Source organism: Phasianus colchicus, chromosome 4, assembly GCF_987193195.1.
Source record: "Phasianus colchicus chromosome 4, bPhaCol1.hap1.1, whole genome shotgun sequence".
NCBI lineage: Eukaryota > Metazoa > Chordata > Aves > Galliformes > Phasianidae > Phasianus > Phasianus colchicus.
In genome coordinates this window covers 63,911,027-63,932,524 of record NC_143439.1, presented here as the reverse complement: position 1 = coordinate 63,932,524, position 21,498 = coordinate 63,911,027, and the positions used below count along the sequence as shown (strand labels likewise).

General features: G+C 45.5%; 1 protein-coding gene and 1 long non-coding RNA gene across 7 annotated transcripts in view; both read left to right on the top strand.

Annotated features, from left to right (window-relative positions):
- Positions 1 to 578: 578 nt before the first annotated feature.
- LOC116225753 (uncharacterized) lies at positions 579 to 12,723 on the top strand. 6 transcript variants are annotated; one of them, XR_004166152.2, is made up of 6 exons: positions 956 to 1,568; positions 1,646 to 1,791; positions 1,909 to 2,224; positions 7,034 to 7,135; positions 7,292 to 10,886; positions 11,293 to 12,723. It is a non-coding gene; the product is annotated as an uncharacterized LOC116225753 (long non-coding RNA). The 6 variants fall into 6 exon arrangements; XR_016466232.1 differs by having other exon boundaries at positions 7,227 to 10,886; XR_016466233.1 differs by lacking the exon at positions 956 to 1,568 and adding an exon at positions 579 to 934 and having other exon boundaries at positions 7,034 to 10,886.
- A 1,505-nt stretch (positions 12,724 to 14,228) lies between these two features.
- The window catches only part of FAM193A (family with sequence similarity 193 member A), a 104,451-nt gene continuing 97,181 nt past the window's right edge, over positions 14,229 to 21,498 (top strand). Inside the window, exon 1 of the mRNA XM_090139739.1 lies at positions 14,229 to 14,779. Coding sequence (XP_089995865.1) covers positions 14,507 to 14,779 — 273 coding nt within the window. The 5' untranslated portion in view covers positions 14,229 to 14,506. The remainder of the gene's footprint in view (positions 14,780 to 21,498) is intronic.

Genomic DNA, 21,498 nt, shown 5'->3' with positions numbered 1-21,498 from the left:
CCTCAGCCATGGGTATGGTTGCACATTCTGGGGCTAGGAAGTGGGTTCAAGTCTTGTGTTTTTACCAGAGGTGGAGGCTTCCAAGCTCTCCGCATTGCAGCCCTTGGCATCTCATTTGTTATCAGGAGGAGTTTTGGCACTGTGTCACAGAGGGAGCTCATTGCTATTGCAGCCAGGAAACTGGCCTCACCAGCCGGGGGTGAGTGGTGTACAAAATCATAGAATCATAGAATTGTAGAAAGGCCAGGGTTGGAAGGGACCTCAAGGATCATCAAGCTCCAACCCCCCTGCCACATGCAGGGCCACCAACCTCCATATTCAATACCAGGCTGCCCAGGGCCCCATCCAATCTGGCCTTGAACACCTCCAGGGACAGGGCATCCACAACCTCTCTGGGCAGCCTGTTCCAGCACCTCACTACTCTCTCTGTAAAGAACTTCCCCCTGACATCCAACTTAAATCTCCCTTCCCTCAGCTTAAAACCATTTCCCCTTGTCCTGCAGTTGTCAACCCTTTCAAAGAGTTGATTCCCCTCCTGTTTGTAGGCTCCCTTTAGGTATTGAAAGGCTGCAATGAGGTCACCCCGCAGCCTTCTTTTCTCCAGGCTGAACAAGCCCAGCTCCTTCAGCCTGTCCTCATAGGGGAGGTGCTCCAGTCCCCTGATCATCTTTGTGGCCCTCCTCTGGACCCTCTCCAACAGTTCTCTGTCTTTTTTGTGTAGGGGGGCCCAGACCTGGACACTCGAGATGGGGCCTCACAAGGGCAGAGTAGAGAGGGAGGCAATGTGTATGTTCTGCCTCTTGTGAGAGGACTTAGGTATTAATGATGCAGCAGAAAGGAATCATAGACTCCTAGAACAGTTTGAGTTGAATCCTTTAAAGGTCAACTGGTTCAATTCCCCTGCAATGAACAGGGAAACCTACAGCTCCATGAGGTGCTCAGAGCCCCATCCATCATTACCTTGAGTGTCTCCAGGGCAACCGCTTCTCTGGGCAACCTGTGCCAGTACTTCACCACCCTTAGCATAAAAAACTTCTTCCATATATCTAATCTAAATTTCCTCTCTTTTAGTTTGAAACAATTTCCCTTTGTCCTATCACAACAGTCCCTGCAAAAGAGTCTGTCCCCTTCTATCTTTTTCCCTTCCTTTAGGGAAGGCCCCTGCCCAGCCACGGGTGTACCATTTGTCTTGCTAAGAACCAAGGGGATGCCCCTTGTTTTGTCTGTTCACTGGGGAATTATTCAAGAGCTGTGCTATTGATGTGGCCTTGGGAGTGGTGGGAAGGGATTGCATGTGATAACCAGAATGAAGTGAAAAGCGTTAATTAGTGTAATTATTTGGTGGAGCAGAACTCTTTTGTCAGAACAAGCTGAGTTCATTGGGAAGATAACTCTGTTTGCATTGTTTTGCTTTTATTTATAGGATCAGAGACAGGCACTGGGCACTGGGAACATCCCTGGTGCTGTGAGGCCAACTTCCCCACTGTGATGTCAATGGGGAAATAAGAGAAAACAGGCATTGGCGTTGCCATAGTGACTCTGAGGTTGGACTTCTGGAAAAGGAAAAGGTTACAGGAATCTGGGTGCATCCTAAGTGTTAATTTTTAAGAAAACACTTCAATTGGTACTTTTTTTTTTTTTTCAGACTTCTTCACTTGTGCAGAGAGGCATGGATGACCTCACATGTGCTGTGTGGGGCATTTGGAGACCACTTCTGTGCTGAACTGTAGGACACAGAACCCACAAAGGTGCACTGCCCTTGCACATGGGCCTCATGATGTAAAAGAAGGAGTAGGTCAAAAACTTGACGTATTTCTCGTCCCCTTTGCCTTTTGCCACTACTTTCCTAACCAAACTTGTGCTTTCCACTCGTGTCCTCCCATCTTCTGCCTCTTCTTCCTTCCTCAGATCACTGAGCTTCTTCATGAGCAAGCAAACGAAACCAGTCCCTGCCCTGGCCCATGGCTGAACCCAAATACATTCACATTTCCCCACAAAACCCCCTGTGATCTCAACCGGGCTATCTGACACTGGGTCCCCAGCATCACAGACTGCACAGTGCCCTCAGGAATGCCCACCTCATATCTCCTCTGCTTTCTCTCTTCCTCCTGCTCTTACCAATAATTATGACTGAGGATGTGACAAAGCCATCATTGCCCAGCCCTCCAAGGACAACACGAGGGAAATGCTGTACAAACTCACCGGAGGTAACCAGTCTGAACAGGTACTTATTTCTGCAGTTTAGCAGCAACAGCCAGTTTTACACAGCTAAAAAATGGCTGGGATTCTTAGGAAAGTGGTTTCTTTAAAACCTGGGAGGGGAATAAGATTTGACTTTAGCATTTAAGAACATGCCTAGGGTGAAATCAAACAGTGGTGTCTCCCTGAGTTATAGACAGGCAGTGTCCTACGGATGCCCCATCCCTGAAGGTGCTCAAGGCAGGTTGGATGGGCCTTGGGCAGCCTGGTATGGTGGGAGCACCCAGCCCATGGCAGGGGTTGGGGCTGGGTGGGCTGTGAGGTCCTTCCAACCCAAACCATTCTGTGATTCTATTGAGTGGGAAGTACTGCAGCTCCTTGGCTCACTGAAACAGTCTTTGAATTGCAGCATCTCACCCGGCAACAAGAAGCTGTACAGTAACTGGTACCATAGCTTTTGTAAGGCTTTAACAGTCAAATTGCTATGGGTTGGTAACTGGTAGAACTCGAGCATTTATTAAACTGCTATAAGGTAACTGTTCTAGTATTTTACTGCCACTTAAAAAAAAAAAAATAGCTCTTAAACTGATTTAATACATGCTTGAAGGATGATGCTTCAGCAAACCATTACAAATGCTGTCACAAGGCAGTGGGAATATATCTGTTTGCTACAGGAAAGCTGAGCCATCTTTACTCATGATAACAAAAGAAGCATAAGCTTTTAAAGCGCTGTCAATATTAGATAGCACTTCTTAAGTTGTTTTACAGAGATTTGATTTGTGCTTCATTTATTTTCCAACATAGTATTCCTCTGACTTCTTACATGATGCTACTGCTATGTTATGCAGGAGAGAACCATCGTTTAGTTCGGCTAAGGCAGCTTTTTGACAGACCAACCTGCTCTGTAGATAATGAACCTTTCCAGTCATCCATGATTTATTATGAAAACAAAATGCTGGATAACATACTGGAGAAAATCAGAAGGAAGACTTGCAGAGTGTTTGTATTTCCATGGTATACAAGGGAACCCGAGGCCAATGAGGTTAAATAAATGCTCAGAGTCAGTGGGGCACCGGGCAAAAGAGGAAACCCAGGGCCCGCACGCCCCTAGAGCAGTAGCAGCAAGTGCTGTCGGATGGATAACCTGGGTTAGACTGATTTCTAAAGGATCTTTTCAACAAAAATCTTCTGTCAGGAAGCAAATGTCAGGCAGCCCCCCCTGCTAGCTTCCTAAGCTTTCACACTGCTAGAGAGGAATTGCTCTCTTTGACAAAGCTTTCAAATCCATTCAGGCTGAGTCCGCTTTCCCTTCTGGATTTCAGTTATTAACCACTATTTTTTTAGCTCTGGTGCATCCAACCACCATATGTTCTTTAAATAAAGCCACTTTCCACTTCTTTCTTTCGTGCTTTGAGGCAAATAGAATTGCTGGAAATGTAGACACGCAGAAGGGTGCCCCTCCTTTGGGAAGTGCGGGATTTCTAGGTAAATCTTCAGCACAGAGTACCGCTCACGCAGTTCTGCTGAAGTGCATGATGTACTGCGGAGTGTCTTTATATACCATTTACTTGCAGGCGTGTAATGAAATATCTCTTCTTTGTCCCAGCCTGGTTCCAATTGTGTCACAAAGACATAAAAGAATTCTGATAATTCACACCCATCTCTTATCTGGCACAACAGCAAGGTCGTATTTTTAATTTTGAATGGGATGACTAAAGGTGCTTCATTAGCCAAAAGGCAGAGCTGTTATATGGCCTGGAGAAACTGAAATGGGATGGAACACTCCTACAGCATGAAATAAGCATTTATAAAGCTATCATAACCAAACACAGCTCCTGTCTGCTTCTTCCAGCTTCAGCTGGCAAGAACTGGCTGCCATAATGGGGGTGTTTTAAAAGTGAGAAGAAAAAAATCTCATTTTTCAGTTCCTCTTGGCTCAGGTACCAATGAGCCATCCCAGAATGGGCTGCTCAGAGAGGTCATGGAGTCTCCTTCTCTAGATATATTCAAAGCCCACCTGGATGCTTTTCTTTGTAACCTACAGTGGGTAACCTGCCTTGCACAGGGTTGCACTGCAGGATCTCCAGAGGTCCCTTCCAATTCCTGTCATTCTATGGGGAAAAATGAGCCTTGAAAACACAATTTCTGACTGCTTAATGCTGTGGCACTGTCTCAGTTCTGTTCCAAAGCCTTTGGTCACCATTCTGGAGAGAACTGGGACTACGTGAGAGGAAGACTGACACAAAAGGCAGAAAGCTGCTGCTTTTGTGGCCTAGCTTTCCACTATTTACCAATCAAAAGGGCAGAAATCAATGGAGTGGTGCACCCGAGCACTTGACTGAGACTGCATTTATAGGGTCTCTCTGGGTGTTCTCAATAACATTGAGACCACTGAAACTCAGCAGCTGCAGCCCTGTGCTAACAGTCTGCACCCAGAAACAGTGCATGTTAAGAAGCCCAGCCCTGCTGAAGCTTTTGATACCGCTGTTGCACTTGACAACTCAGACACTGAAGTGGTGCAGGAAATGTCTCTGCCAGGCTCGCTAATGCACAAACTGCCTCCTTGCACTTAGAGAAATGCCTCTTGCAAGCACATACTGTGCAAACACGTCAGTGTTTATTAACTCAGGGCCTAAGATGTGCAGCAGCCTCAGCCTACTCCGACAGCAAGGAAGATGATGTTCCACCCCCTGCAGGGTCAGCTCTTAGCCTGTAAATCAAGCTATGTTCTCATTCCTCGTCAAGTAAATTTCCTTTCTCTGGCAATTGCATGCCCTTGGAGTGGTGCCAGCCTTATCTGAATGTGCCTCGTCCCCTGGGAAATTTCCTTGAGTATTTTCTCTCACGGGAATGGGAAAGCTCGGAATGATGACACACTGTATTCATACAAATACCATACAACAAACAGCAAACCATGCACCAATCCAGGGAAGAGCCCCACCATGCAGCAGGTGGGAAATGGTTGGAATAGCAGTAGCTCTGAGAGAGCCTACAGCCAGATGTTTCTGGTGCTCAGCATCTTCTTGTATAATATCAACTGGCACAGGTTGCCCTGAGAGGTGGTGGATGAGCCATCCCTGGAGACACCTAAGGTCAGGCTGGACAGGGCTCTGAGCACCTGGTGAAGCTGTAATTGTCCTCGTTCACTGCAGGACTAGATGGCCTCTAAGAATCCCTTCCAACTCAAACGACTCTGTGATTGTATGATGCTATGATTGTATTAGTTGCTCAGTGTTCTGAAGATTAAAAGATACAGCTAGGAAGTTAGGAAGAAACATAGAAATAAGCCAACAATCCAGGGGCAAGCAAATTATCTCATCAAGCCACCAAAGTATTTCAGTTGAAGTACAGACACTCACTGCAGTAAGGATCTCAGTTTGGACTGGAATTTCACAGATGGTTTTTGTATCTTTGGTCTTGTACCACACATGAGCCCCAAATGATCCAGGCTTTGGGGAACCTCAGAGAAGATGTTCCGAATCTCAGCCCTCAGTGAAATATGCCACTGTATGAGCAGTGGAAGTTTCCCATGGGTTTGGATTCTGCATCTCCACATTCTGCTCCTAGCTCTCCCATTCCCTTCTGCCTGGCCAGGAGAGTGGCAGCATCTTCTGTGCTGTGTTGAAGTTACACCTGGGCTGGCTGGCCAGCAGTTCTTGCTGGCTGGCCAGCAGTTCTTGCTTCTTTTTTACACATAAGAAACTGAAAGCCGTATTCCCCTTTGTGAGGCTGCCCTGGGAACATGGAAGATAATAGCTGCGTATGTCTGTAGGATGATGTATCTGGGGGATATCTGTGTCTGTCAAGCAGAATTGAAAGCAATCATTGGGGTAAAATTGTTCTTAGCAGGTCACTGAGACAAGGTGACTGCAAAGGTGTTGGTTTTCCTGGAATGCTATGGTATTATAGAAATCAACTGGACCAGCTTACCCCCTTTTTAGTGCTTTAACAAGTATATTATGCATCCAAGACCTTCACTCTGGACACAGGATGTGACTACTGAATAGCATTGGTTGTTCACATTACCCTTCTGACAGAAGCAGAAGCAGCAAAACTTTGTTTGGAAGCTTTGCCCTATACTGTCACGTAGCCAAGCATCACGATTTGGTGCTAGATGATGTCTGCACACTGTCTGGGGTGTGAAGAAGACAGGCTCATGGGCTTTTGCTGGAGTTCTTTTCCATGGCTCCACTCAGACTGGGGATGGAAATAAGGACTGGCCCACTGTGGAAGAGCTGGGGAAGGGAGAGGCAGAAAACAAGAACCTGAAACAGCCCATGACCATTGACTTCTGCCACTCTGAGGTTGGAACATATTCCAAGTGCATATAGGGTCATGGGTTTCCTGAAGGCAGCAGCAGGTATCGCTCCTGGCATGACTGTCCCTGCCTGCCTGGCCTCACACCATTGACAGTGCCATTCCCATCGGCCAGGCAATGCCATGTCCAGCAAAGTCCAAGCTGCAGGAGTTGCTGACACCTTAACAAGGAGGGTAATTTTCTTCCCAGTTAATCTTTTCCAAAGAATCATAGAATGGGTTGGGTTGGAAGGCACCCCAAGGGTCACCAAGTTCCAACCCCTTGCCATAGGCAGGGCCACCAACTTCCAGATCTTGTACTAGACCTGGCTGCCTGGGGCCCCATCCATGACAATATCTTCTCTGTTACCCACTATTTTTAAGGCTATCGAGAGAGCATTTGGAACTAATTTGGGGATATCTTGATAACAAATGAGATGTTAAGAAGACAGTCAGAAAAACTGGGCTTTCCTAGGAATAAATCCTATGACCATAGCATCCTAAGGCCTAAGTTCTCCACCTCCTTTTGTTCAACCAGGATGGAGAAAGATTATCTCTGAGACTGCTGCACATTCCCTGCTGTCATGCTGGGAGGACACAGTCCCATCCAGAGTTCCCTCTCTTCCATCATCAGAGAAAGGTGGGGAGAGCACAAGAAACCCCTCATTCACATACTCTGGGTCCAACTGCTCTATGAATGACAATTAAAATTCAGGAATTTAATTGCTCAGAGGCAGCAACAGTTCAGAGAAGACGCAAAGAGAGACAAGAAAATTCCATCTCTTTTCCCTGCTAGATTTCTCCAGCACAGAGTGGAAACCTGGATGATCCGTGCACTCTGTTGAGCATCCTCATATTATGAAGAGATCTACTATCACAACCACAACTCCACTGTATCACACTGCAGTGATAAGGAAAAGTAAATTCTTTGGGATATTTTGAGGTAACAGATGATAGAAGAGCGATGAGATATTGTTTTCTTCCCTATGGTGTTAGATTCAAAAGCCAAAGAAGCAGAAAGATAAGCTGTAAGAAAGGTTCACAAGCTGCACTGTTCATTCAGATAACGTTAAAAAGCTCTGGATCAATGAGTGCAAAAGCAGAATGTGCTTCTCTTGGAAAAACTTGCAATGAAATTAGATGTCTACTTTATGTGGTAATGGCTGCCAGGAAGCAGGCTCTGATCTTTCAGCTGTCATATTCTTGCTTGAAACTGATGGATGTATTCAACATCATCTAAAAGGCAAAAAGAAAAGGCAAAAAGGAAGAGGAGCAGGCAACAGGTGAAACAGTGCTGAACAATTCTGACCCACCAGGGACCAGCACCCAAACCAACCCCAAAGGCTGACACTGCTCTTTGGCACTGGCTGCCAGTGCTTCATTTTAAGGATTATTGGCAATCTGCAAACAATGGAGGCAGAAGGCAGAAGAAGTGGGCAGCATCAAAGATCGTAGCTTTCAGAGGCACAGAGTGCCTGGACACAGGGCACAAAGCTGCCAGGACATGCAGGGCTGGAAACCACGAGAAAAACTGCTGCTTGTGTTTTTCCACCACATTAGGGCTCTGTGAATAAAAGAAATCACACACTGGAAATATTATTTTCACTCCATCAGCTCACCAGCAAAGCTCTGACTGCATAGCTTAACACCTGTGCTGAAAGGTGGAAATTGGATTTTCTTTCAAAACTTCAGCTGGGATAGTAAACTTCATCCCTCATACACATCATTATAAGTGATAAAGGGAAGGTCAGGGAAGGTGTGTGCCCTCTCTGGAAGGAAAATGGAGACGTGGTCATGAGAGATACAGAGAAAGCTGAGGTGTTCAATGATTGGAGCTGCAGGAGCGAGTCCAGAGGAGGGCCATAAAGATGAGCAGGGGGCTGGAGCACCTCCTCTACAAGGTCAGGCTGAGAGAGTTGGGCTCTTCAGCCTGGAGAAGCAAAGGGACATTATTGCAGCTTTTCAGTACCTGAAGAGTGCCTATGGGAAAGCTGGGGAGAGACTTTTTACAACAGCATGTAGTGACAGGACAAGGGGAAATGGCTTTAAACTGGAAGATGGCAGATTTAGACTAGATATTAGAAATTCTTTACTGTGAGGGTGGTGAGGCAATGGAACAGGAACAGAGAGGCTGTGGATGCCCTCTCCCTGGAGGCATTCAAGGCCAGGCTGGATGTGGCTATGAGCAACCTGGTCTACTGGGAAGTGTCCCTGCTTATAGCAGGGGGATTGGAACTAGACGTACTTAAAGTCCCTTCCAACCCAAACCACTCTACGACTCTATGATTAAAGATTTAGAAGGTGGTTTGTCAAAATTGCTCCACTAAATCCTGAGCTGCTGTGGGTTCTGCTGGGGGGCTCTTTCCCAGCTGCATGCCAGCACTGTGCAGGAACATCTTTCCTGCATGCAGGTGTGTCCCATGCTCTTGTTAGGATAAACTAAATTGTAGAGTCTCATTCAGTTTACTTAGAGCCAGCGTGCAAAATGTTTCTTTGTAACTCTTCTAAGAGGCAACAATATTTTTCAATGCAAAAATCTAATGCAGCTTTGCACAGTGCAGCATTACTTGATGTATTTCAACGGCCAGGTCGATGCCTCAAAAACGCAGATGTTTCAAAAAGCCACCCTTCAGAAGAGGCAGGAAGAGCTTATTCTGAGGAAGAAAAAAAGGGAATCAAAGGAGTACTGGGGGAGAGTTGCTGAATGCAATAGGCATACATGTTGTATTTGCCTGTGCAGCCTGCTATAGGGTGCTGCTTTGCAGGGGGGGTTGGACTACATGATCTCTAGAGGTCCATTCCTACTTCTATAATTCTGTGATTCCTGTGCTAAGAAACAGACTTTTGTTCATTTATTTACTGAAGTATTCTAGAGGAAAAGATAGTTTTCTTGATTTGTGTTACTATATTCGTTGTTGGTAAGCTCAGCATAGCACAGAAGTGTTCCAGCACTGGCACTGTTAACGAGCACCCAGAAATCACACATCTTCATGGCCACACTGGTTACAAAATCCAGGTTTCCCTGAGATATTGTTTTCCATGGCTGATCCTCTGAAATAAGTCCCTCTGCAAGACCTCCATGCTCACAGCTTTACCAAACACATTGTTTAAGGACTAGTGAAAACTGTGCAGATAAAAAAGCCAATAACCATAAAGCTGTAAAGGTTATAAAGCTAATGAAATAAAGTTTTATTATACAGCAGGTGAGACTGCTTTTATTCTGCTCTAACTTTCTCTGCTTTACATAAAGTTTATTTCAGCTGAAACATCTGGCTGTGAAACAAATTCCAGCAGAGGTGAAGTAATACTGAATGTGGTCATTTGAAGAACAGCCTGCAGTCCTTTGCTTTACAGATAGGCCTGCTAGCAGAATGCTCTGCTTGTGTCATCCCACCACGCAACCAAAAACTCAACAATCTTATCCCAAGAAGGCTTTGGAAAGGAAGCAGTGCCCAGGACCCTAGCCATCCAGGAATATGATTTCAATGTCCCCTGCATGCAGAATGAGCTCAGATCTTACTGTGCATGAGAACATATGCTGATGAGAAGGCACTCAGTTTGCTATGGTACTGCATCAGTGCTGGCTTGCAATCATGGTGCTGTTGCTGTGAGACCACAGGCAGAGCTCTTCTAGGAGCCCCCAGTGGCTCCCAGATGCTTTTCTTAGACAGCACTGGGATGCAAGTTCAATGTGTTGATCATGAAGAGGGGCTCTCACCGTGATGAGGACCTTTGTGATCACACAGTGTCTGCATGCCGTATAATCCAGCTGTTCTTTACTTCTGTGTAAGTACACAGTTGCCTGTGCCCATACACGTGCATGTTCACTTTCTTGTTGAGAAGGCTTTTAAAGAATGAAATTGCTATTAAAATGACAGATTGTTGGACAGCAAAGACAAATTAGTGCTAGCTGCAGAATAATTATGTTGACAAATTCCTTGAGTTGTATAACGTTGATTTCAATGCAAAGCCAGAGGGCCTCTGTACAAATGTAACCATGTGGGGGAAACTGACAGAAAGTGAGGACCCAAAGGCAATTTTTGGAAATGTAAATAAAACAATCATTTGGTGAATTGGAGCAGTTAAAGAATAGCGGAGAGCAGAAGGATGGCTTTAACTCTTGTCAGGCCAGCCATGCAGCTGAGTTGCTCCTTGGACTTCAGTGTATTTCTAATGTCAATATTAAGTAGCATTCACAGAATTGGGAATGAAATGCATAATTAAGAACCTCTTGAAATCAAAGAAACCATGAATTGTAACCTCCCTGACACAGAGACTGCTTTTTCAAGAACAATAATAACTAACAGATTGCTTATTTTTTAATTGCAGTTACAACAACTGTTGAGTACTGCAGTAGTTTCAGCTGGGATGGAATTGTTTTCTTCTGTCCGGTATGATGCTCCGTTTTGGTTTTAGGAGAAAAACTATGGTGATAACACCACTGTTTATAGTTGCTGCTAAGCAGTATTGCACACAGCTAAGGCCATCCACAGCTAAAGGTCCAAGAAGCTGGGGGGGACAGAATTAGGACAGCTGACTTAAATTGGCAAAAGGGATATTCCATACCATATGGCATCATGTGGAAGGAGTGTTGAAGGGGGTGGGAGTTTATCTCACTCTCTTCCAATGTTTGGGGCCTAGCTGGGCGTTGGTCAGGAGTTGGAGAGCTTGTGCATCACTTGTTATAAACATTCATATATATATATATATACATATATATTTGTCATAATTATTATCATTTTCTCTATCTTAGTATATGATTTTATCTAAACCCATAATTCTACTATTTTTCCCCAGTTTTCTCCTTCTTCCCACTGCAAGTTGAGGAGTGAGCAAATGACTGCGTGCTGCTTAGCCACCTTCCAGGTTAAACTCCAACAAGTAATACAGATACCTTAGATCTTAGGTGTGTATGCAAGAGAAGACCAGCACAAATATTCCAGTGAAGGGTAAAACCATATTGAGTTTTCCCAGACATTGTGAAGGCAGAACTTAAAGGTAACTGTGGCCAGTAGGACTGACCTCACAGATTTTTGTTGACTTTATGCTTTGCAGATAAAACTGCAAAACTGCTGAAATACAGCTAGTTCAAAGGAAGTTGTGTGAGTGCACTGCAACACTCTGTACTGTTTATGTTGTGAATTTTCATAAATGTTGTTCCTGGAAAATCTGAAAAAATTTAGCAGTATAGATAATTTTTCTCCCAAAAGAACACTGAAGTGTGATGCCATGCTTTAAGTTAACAATGAGGTAAATTAATATTAGTTTGCTCAAAAGACTGGCTGTATTTTCTTAGGGATGAGGTTATTATTTAATTCAAGTAAAGGCAAGAAATTTGTTTATACGTCCTCACAGCAGTCAAATTAATTTCCTCTCTCTTTTGCTCCAGATCAAATAACCTTCAGACCCACCACCAAGCCAGCAAGTTCATTTCTAAAACAACCTACTTGCTCAGTCTAATTGCAAGTTAAAAATAAGGTGTGGTAGCTGAGTGCTGTTCAAAACTATAAAAGTACTTCATTTTCCTGTATTTATTTGCAGATTGAAAAAAAGACCCTGACCTCAACATTTTATAAAAACTTTCTGTCCTACACTGCCAATTGTCTTTAATGTTGAAAACTGAATTAAAAAAATTGTATGGATGATCCTTATTTTCTGAATAGTGAAAGGAAAATGTATATGTTTCTGTGATGAGAGTACTGGAATTAAATGTTGTGATGACGGACTGAGCTGACTTAGCTGCTGTGCAGTTGAGTGATGTAACTATAACAATTTCTCATAATAATGCTTTTTGTCTGTAACATAGGGGATAGAGACACTGACAGCTGAGACCACGTGAAAATATAATTCTGAAGGGAAGAAATAACTGGCTGTGTATAGGTCTGAAATAAGACATGTCAACATTTCAAACCAAAGACACACACCCTGAGAATAATTCTGTGTATTGAGGTGTTAAGAAGTCAAATTTGAGTTCATGCTACAGGGCCTACAATTTATTTATTCATGGCAAAAGGTTGCACACAACTGTGTGAGTGTTGCGTGACCCTACTGTTGGTCATCCTGCTATTTGCTGCTCATACAGCACTGTGTGTGCTGAGTGTGTTTATGAATCATAGAATCATAGAATGGCCTGGGTTGAAAAGGACCACATCATCTAGTTTCAACCCCCTGCTATGTGCAGGGTCACCAACCACCAGACCAGGCTGCCCAGAGCCACATCCAGCCTGGCCTTGAATGCCCCCAGGGATGGACAACCTCCTTGAGCAACCTGTTCCAGTGTGTCACCACCCTCTGTGTGAAAAACTTCCTCCTAATATCTAACCTAAACCTCCCTTGTCTCAGTTTAAGACCATTCCCCCTTGTCCTATCACTATCAACCCTTGTAAACAGCCGTTCCCCTTCCTGTTTATATGCTCCCTTCAAGGATATTTGGAGGAGCCCCGCTCTTTGCCAGACCACACCAGGAACAAACATGTTCTCCTGGTTTCACTGATGCCTGTGAATACCTGCAAAGCTCCTTCATGTGTATCAGGGCAAACAGCCTGGAACACCTTCAGCACAGATGGAAGCTATCTTTGGAGCTGCCAGCGCCTCAGCAGAACATGTTGGAATCAGAGCTTTCTTCTGTTTTTTCTTCCCAAAATCCCAAGATGCTGTTTCTGTGGCCTTTTAGATGTTTTACAGCCTTTGTGTCTTTTGGTTGCCCAGCTGTGCTGCCTGCTTGCAGCGCAGGGAAGGACAACACGCTGGTGTCTGAACATGTCTATAACGTCACACCACCGAATCGCATCAAAGCGGAGTGCTGGAGCATTTCATCTTTTCTGGGTCTGTCCATGCAGCACCACGTCGTGCCACAAAGGGAAAACAATCTCAGGAAACGACGCTGACCACTCCGGACGGCGGTCTGCAATCCACAGAGAGAGATGGCTGTGGCAAATCCGGGTGGCCGTGCACGCAGTTTGTGGGGCGTGGCGGTGGTGTTGAAGGAGCGTTTGGACACGGCTCTGATCTCCGTGTGGTTCCGTGTGGAGTCGGGAGTTGGACTCGATGATCTGCGTGGGTCCCTATGGTGGCTTGGGTTGGGTTGGCCAAGCCCTGCTGGCAGCCTGCTCACCTCCCCGCCTGGCCGGGGCAGCAGTGTGTGAGGAGCAGGGCGCTCTGTCTGCAGCCCACCTCCATTTTAAGCCTTGCCTGCAGAGGCTCGGTGCCTCCTCACGCCCTGCTCCCACAGCCCGCACCCGCGGAGGACAAAACGCGGCTCCCGCACAGCTCTTGATTAAGAGGAGCTGGTCGGTGGTGCCGCTTGAACCCGGCTCTGCGGTGCTTATGTGAACGAGGGGAGCAGGAGGCGGCCGCCATTCCCTGCATTAGCCCAAGGCCTCCGCCCGGCTCGCCTCAGCGCAAGGCGGCCCCTCGAGCCTCAGCCTCTGCGGGAGCGCCCGGCCGCTGCGGCCCCTTTAAGACGCGGGGGCGCGCGTCACGTGGCGCTCGCCGGCTGCTGGGCGGCGGTGTAGTCCCTTGACCGGGGTGGCGACGTCGGCCGGCGGGGCTAACGGCGGCGGGCGGGACTACCGCTCCCAGGCGGCCTCGCGGCGGAGGGTGACGTCAACGGCCGCGCCCAGCGGGGTCCCGCGATGCACGCCGGGAGCTGTAGTCCTCCGACCCGCGCTCGGCGCGGCAGCATGGCGCGAGAGAACTACGTTTCCCGGCGCACCCCGCGGGGCGGGTTCCCGTCAGCGCGAGGGGGAGCCCCCCGACGTAAGGGGGGATCACTTTCCCCTTGTGTCCGCCATATTGGACGGCAACTCTGGTCAGCGGCGCTGGGGCCGAGGGAGTCCCCGTTGCCGTGACAGTCGGTGCGCTCCGCTCCTCGGCGCCCGGGGTGCCCCGTGCCCCGGCCCCGCCCGCCCCCTCCGCGCCCGGGAGCTCGCCGCGGCCCCGCGCCCCTTCCCCTCCTCCTTCTCCTCCTCCTCCCCCCCGCTCCCTCCTCCCCGCCCGGGTGTCAGGCGCGATGAGTCCGGCCGACGCCAAGCGCGGAGCCAAGCGCCGGAAGAACAAGCGGGGCGGCGGCCTCGGCAGCAGCGGCGGGCCGGGACCCAGCGGCGGAGGCGGCGCCGGAGGCCTGGGCAAGGCCGGGGCCGCGGCGGGAGCGGTCCCTCTGCGGGCTGCGAGCCAGGCGGCGGCCGGCTCCTCGAGCGCGGTGGGCGGCCTGCTGACAGCCCCGGCCGCCGGCGGCGGAGCTCTGGGCGGCGGCGGCGGCGGGGCGGCGGCGGGACACGGCGAGGTGAGGCGCGGGCCGCCGGGACATCCGCACGGCCCCGGGCGGGTGCGATGAGGGCTGGGGGAGGGGGGGAAAGGCAGCGAAGGAGGGAGGGGGGGTCGCCGTGCCATCCGCCCTCTCCTCGCTGCCCTTCGCCGGCCCGGGGGCGGGGGGAGCCGGGGAGAGGCCCCCGGGGGCTGCGGGGATGGGAGAGGCCCCGGCCGCTCGGCCTTTGTGGGGGAAGGGCGGCGCGGCGCCCTGCCGAGAGCCCCCGGCTGCGGGGTCCGCGCCTCAGGCCCCACCTTCACGGAGGAGCTGAAGGGACGGGCCTCGGGGGAGCGGAAATCGTGCGGAAGGCGGCAGGGAGCGCGGAGCCGAGCCCTGTTGGCGGTGGGCTGCTCGGTTGGGCGTCGGGCTACCTTGGGGGTTGGACTGGGGCCTCAAAATCGTGTCCGTTATTCCATAAGATGGTGACACTTACTAGGAGTGGAGTGTGGGGTGTAATTGGTTCTTTCCCCCCCCGAGAAATTGCTCGAGGATTAAACCTTTAGAAAGGTGTCCGATGGCTCAAGTGATGAAAGAGTAAATAAGTTGATGTGCCTTTCCCTTAGAAAGGTTACCTCAGGTTTTTATGTTGCCCACACAAAGGTTGCATTGAGGTATTATACTGACAAAAGGATTTCCTGCTGACAGCATCTTCAGCCGGCCATGTGTGTCACGCAGCCTGCTCTGCTTCCTCTCTCGCCCTCGTGAACTTGTACATATGGGGGGGAAACAGAAGAAATGGCTTTTGTGCTGTGGGGTGGTTGAAATGCCATCGTGTAACTAATGCTTTTTTTTTTTTTTTAAACTTTCTATGTAATTTTTTCTCACCTATTTTGCTAGGTCAATAAGCAATTTGGTAATTGTAGGTGGCCATTTTTTTTTCTTCTTTAAAGCTTGTCTTTTTGTGCCATCATATTTTAGCTACCTGTGGCTCGCAGAGGTTCAGAGGAACCACCTGTGTGTTCTAATCCGATGCTTATTTCAAGTGTCATTTCTGTTTGGGATGGTATCACTTATACAACTTATTCAGAATATCATTGTGTGTAATGATGAAGAGATGTGGAACTAACTATGCAAATTGTCACTGAACTGTGTTTTGGTAAAACCTCTTGCCAGGAGATGCATCTTATTGTTTGATGTCTTAGAATGCAAGTTCTTCCTGGCACAGGTTCCTGGGTATCACTGGAATAAACATGATAACGCCAAAGGAAACAAGCAGTGGAGTGATGAGCAGAGCGTGATGTGATTCAAATGGCGAAGGCTCCACTATCCCTGATGTTTTGATCTCTTTGTGTCTTGTGGTTAAGATGCAGTCCAGGACTTTGGTTGGCGACTAATCGTACTCCATCAGATCTTCTGCTGAAATTTGCCTTAAAAGGCGGCAGCACTTCTAGATTTTCTACTTCGTGTTTCTTCTTCATTTTGGACTAGGTGGTTCTTCATAAGATTTCTTAGTCATCAGGGGTCTTTGATTGAAGAGTATAAGTTGTACTTCCCAAATTAAATGCAATATTTCAGCATTAAATTTCTGGAAAAATACTTTTGTCTATTACTTCTACTAATACATTATTCGTTCTCTTCCAAGTATGTACAATGTTACTTTGAAAACATTTGTCACTTTGTCCTAGTTTTTAAGATTTTTTTTTTTTTTTTTTGCTCAGATGTGCACATGATTTCATCAGATGTTTCTGTCTTTTAGTTGGTAGCGTGGTAGGAGTGATCCTGAAGGCTGGTGGACAGATGAGGAATTAAGAAATTTGTCAAATAAACCATTTAGTTAAGCTAGAATGAACCTTTGGCAAAGATCTTGTTTGATCAAACACTAAACATTAAAATTGGTTCATAATGGGGATAGGTAAATCCTTGTGCTCAGTTTCCAAAGGGTAAATGCCTGTGCTTAGAGATGCACCTTTTAAGTTGGCATTACTTTCTCCATACTTGTTACAGTGGCTTTTCCCTTATGTTTCCAATACGTCTCCAATGGTGCTGAGGCACAGAAGTTGCCAATATTTAACAGTTAAATGACGGTTTTGTTTCAGACGTGAAATCTCAAATCACCATTAACTTGTTACTTACTTGTAAATGTGATATCCTTAATGGTTAATAATTTGCTAATTAAGGATACGTGGTCAAAACAAGAGCGCGTTCTGTGAACGAAGGACTAGCATATGTTGCTTCTGGATGAAGTTAAGAAAGAAAACTGTGTATTTTAGATGACTGATCGCTTCTAAATTAGGTGCAATGTTTGTTTTGGCTGGGTGGAAAGTAAGCAACGCTCTAATAGCTGTGAAGTAGTAACCAGACTTGCTTTACTTGCATCTTACACAGCAAATTGTAAGGTTCCTGTTAGTGGTCAAGAAAACCAACAGTCAGTTCTCTGCTGGACCCACGTATTTGGAAATATAAGCAAATATATACATGTGTAAAACATTGAAAAAGAAAAAAGGAAAGGAGATTTTCATATTTTCTGCAGCGTTTTCTAGTTGTTTGTGTGCTTTTCTGTTCCATCTTGCATCACTTCCCTGAGCTTAGGGCATCCGTTCTAGATATTGTAGGCACGTTCTTCTATTGAAGTTGCATTAAATGCTTCCCCTAAAAGTTATCTAAAACATGGAATGAAAGAAGAGGTTTAAGAAATGATCCAGTGTGTGTTCTATGTCCCTCTCTATCCATAATTGTTCAGAATTAAGTATACATTAAATATGTTTTATATAATGGCTTTATATGTGGTTGAAACTAGAGGTGTGTATTCCAGAATCAACATTCTAGCTGAGACTGTTGTAGCTAAGTAATTCAATCAAGCCTCTTATACATCATCGTTGGAGTATTATTTTTAAGAGTAGAGGCCTAATTGTGTGTTAGAGCATGTGCTAAGTCTTGCTCTGAGCTTCAGGTGGGCGGCACCTAATGGAACCTAACTGGAAGCTACCTTGTCCCATGCACGTGTTTAAGAGCATCAGAATTCACCCTTTACAGCAGTAGCAAATGTTTTAGAATGATAGTGACATGAAAGATGCAATGGCAGTGTTTCAGTGTAAGGGGGTATCTTAGTATTGGGAACTTGTAGCTGTGTCTAATGAAACTGGAACTGGAAACCAAGTTACTTATTTTGGTGTGGTGCTACTGCAAAGCTTCCCTAAGAGTTGTATTACAGAACTGATCACAGCAGCGTTAGGAAGGGTCAAGTATCCTACCAGTGATGGTTGTTTGTAATCAGAACATGAAGCATTTTGAAATTTCATATATGTATTTAAAGAAGCAGGCTATCCTGTCTATTTTGAATTGTTTGAGATTCAGTAATATGTTGTGTTAGGCCTTCTTAATTTCTTCCTTTACATTTTTGGATGTTGGTTGGATTATTCATGCTGTAGGGAGCACTGGGCTATCTTAACCAACAACTGCACAACCCCAAGTACTGCTGTGGGGAGGTGGGCTGTACTTGACATGCTGGGGCACATGGGGGTGAAGGTCTGCTCTCCATGGCTGCCCTGCTGTGATGGGATCTGCTGCAGCCCTGGCTGTCTTGTATTCAGCTGAATAATTCAGAAGACATTTTACCATTTTCTTGCTTTCTTTTCTTAAAGTTTATATTGTTTATATCTGTCAAGGGTAGCAATGATTAAATCTTGCATTTGAGAGCTGTCATAATTTTCATAATGTATTTTGCTGGATTTTTCTTATATCGTTTCTTAAATAGATATTCTATTCATAGCGGGCATTGCCACTCTGTAGAGCAGGTTTGCTCATCAGCTTTGTAGTTCAGTGCTCCAGTTGATTGTATTTTACAGGTATCTGTGCTTGATTTGTTGCTTGAGGTTTTCCCTTTTCTCTCTTTTCCCCTCAGTGATTCAAACATTCAAAAGAAAAGGTATATAAAAGTGAGCTTTGTCATGAGCTCAGAAGTTGATTGAATAGTCAGCTTTTGTACTTCTGTGTAGCCCCAAAAAAGGCAGATGTATTTTGATCAGTTTTTATTAAGGTTCAGGTAAATTAGATAGTTCTAGTACGTAGTGTTGTAACTTTACATTAAGGAAGCAGATGTTTTTATAAACTCAAAATACTTATTTTATGAAAAAGAATCTTTGGACAGTCCAGGAGCACGTTTATTCCTCTAAATGCAATTCAGTCTTTCTTTTTCTTTATTTTAAATGGAGGTGTAATCTCTGCCTTGAAGAGCTTATGCTCTGCTTGCTCCTTAATAAAAGGAGATACAAGAGAGCAGATGAAACTATTAGGATTGGTTTTAGGTGGTATGGTTGAGTTAACTTGCTAATTTAGAAGGGGAATCTATTGCGACTAAAAGTTTGAAGTGTTCTACTTAGATTCATTTAAAACAAGCTTAATGGTTGCATAACATTCACATTAATCATTCACATTAATAGCTCTTTCTTAGCGTCTTCTCATGATCAGTTGAGGCATTTTTCAGCTAATAGAAGTGAGGCCACAGGCATGCCTATTAGCTGGTGGTTCACATCGTGTAATGCCGCTCCTGGGAAGCGTGTGCCTGCGTGTGCTCATGACCTTGACGTATTTCCAATCCCCGATGGCTCCATTTCTCCCCCACCTCCTGCACCTGCTGTATCATGGTCAATTGATAACGAGAATAATTGGTTGTGAGCTGTGAAATGAAACGTGGGGAAAGTGTGTCCAAAAAAATTGCATCTGGGCAGTGGTGCCTAATCGGTACTAGTGAGGTACTACTATGGCTTTGTTATGAAGGCAGTGGATTTGTTTTTATTGCTACGTTGGTTACAAAGTGATTGAGAGATTAAAAAGAGACTTTTGACTGTTTAAAAAAAAAAAAAAAAAAAGTAACTCCATTCCCCTCTCAACTTTTGCTTCCTGACTGTAAATGAAACCCTGTTGATTTAGGTCAGAGTTTGATTAGCATGAGAAGTTCCTCTTGAAATGGGTGCATATTGGTGACAATATTCAGAGTTCAGTTCAGTCTTGCCTTTTTTAATTGATCCAAAATAATACCTGAAGTTTCATTTCTTTGTATTTAATCTTGTATTTTTTTTTGTTACTGCGTTTATCCTTTTGTAGTGGTGTCCCACCATGAAGGGAGTCCTCAGATCCCTTCTCATTTCCAGTTCCTGTATAGAAGGGATTATTCTTCTTCCCTGGCATTGTTGAGTGCGTGTGGAATTTCACTTTGATGGCACTTGGTGCCTAAATGGGTAATGTTTACTCCCTTGTGTGTATTCAGCAAGGGTGGTCCTTAAGAAATACGGATTTGCAGCAGTTGTGTTGTTAGGAAGCTATTAGGAGAAATAACTGGAAATCATCTTGCATTGCTTAGGATATACAGGGCTTCTTGTGTGTGCCAGGCAGGGTTCTGGTATATGGATCCTGGTAATGAAGATGTTGTGTTTGTTGGGCTTCTTCAATGTAGGGAAAAGAGGCCATTTGTCATCTCTTATTTGAGTTACGAAAACTGTTCCTACACTTTCCTTTCTTGTGGTAATTTTTTATTTTAGTGGTGACCAAGGTAGCTTTGAACAGCTCTGTTTTGAGGTGAAACAGTCTATATGTGAAAACTTCATAGGATAATTAAAATAAGGAAATATTTGAGTTAAATAGATAGATGAGTGCTGCAGTCCAATTCCATGTCTCTGTTAATAACTTAATCTACAAGTTTCTCGTGCTGTAAAAGAAGAGCACAGCTGGGAGATGACATTTATAATGCTGCCCTTAATGTTATTATGGGAACTGCCAAAATTGAGGCTTGTCAGGGGATGCAGTAAAATAAATACACTATTATTTTTTTGACATGAGAGTTATTTAATTTTATATTGTTAAGATTCAAGGCAGCCTATGACACTATTGACCTTCACCTCATAGCCGTGTGAGCAAATAAACCAGAAATAGTATGAAAGCTAAGTCTGAGCAGCATAGTAATTCTCCTGAAGTGTATTTTCTCAGGGCAAATAATTTGGTATAGAATATACAGCTGCTCTAGTGGTGCAGAGCTTAGTCTGAGCACCACCTTAGAAAGGAGAACAAATCACTGGGGTTGCCTGTGAGCTGTTTGAGGCTGTGGACCTGGAGCTGTTTGTGTTTGGTGATAGTGTTGGAGAGAGACGTCCTTGGAGTGTGAGCTTTAGCAGTGTTCTTATATAATCAACTTAATTTCTTTTGTACAAGCTATGTAACTTAGGGAAAGTGTCGTTCTCTCCATTCTAATAATAAGAAGGGACACTTGAGTACCTGAGAGAGAGGCACTTCAGAATCATGGTGTGGAAGAACCATTTCTCTCCACTCTTTGTTATAGAACCCTAAGGGAATTTGGTACAAGCTGGGTGCCCAGAGTTGGAGAGGGTGAAAATCTCTGTAGGAGCCTGTATTTATCCTTTGTCTCTTCAGCTATGGCTTCCTCATTAAAAATAAAATAGAATTGGAGCTCAGAAGGGTTTAGATCTCGCTCTCATCTTAACCTTGGTTGTTTTTTAAAACTGAAAAAAAAAGCCCCAAAAAACAGTCTTTGTTCACTTTTAAGAAGTAAGAAGGGAGTTCACTGGTCTGTGAGCTGTGAACAGATGGAGGATGTGATCAGCTGTTGAGGCGGTGTTTGCTACTCTAAATAGCTCTTGCTTGTCTTCTCCAGGGAAAAGGTACCAGGCTGTGTAGGTGTGTCCGGTTGGCAGCCCAGGGGACTTTGCTGTTCTAGATCTAAATCTTGAGATACCCATCTTTAT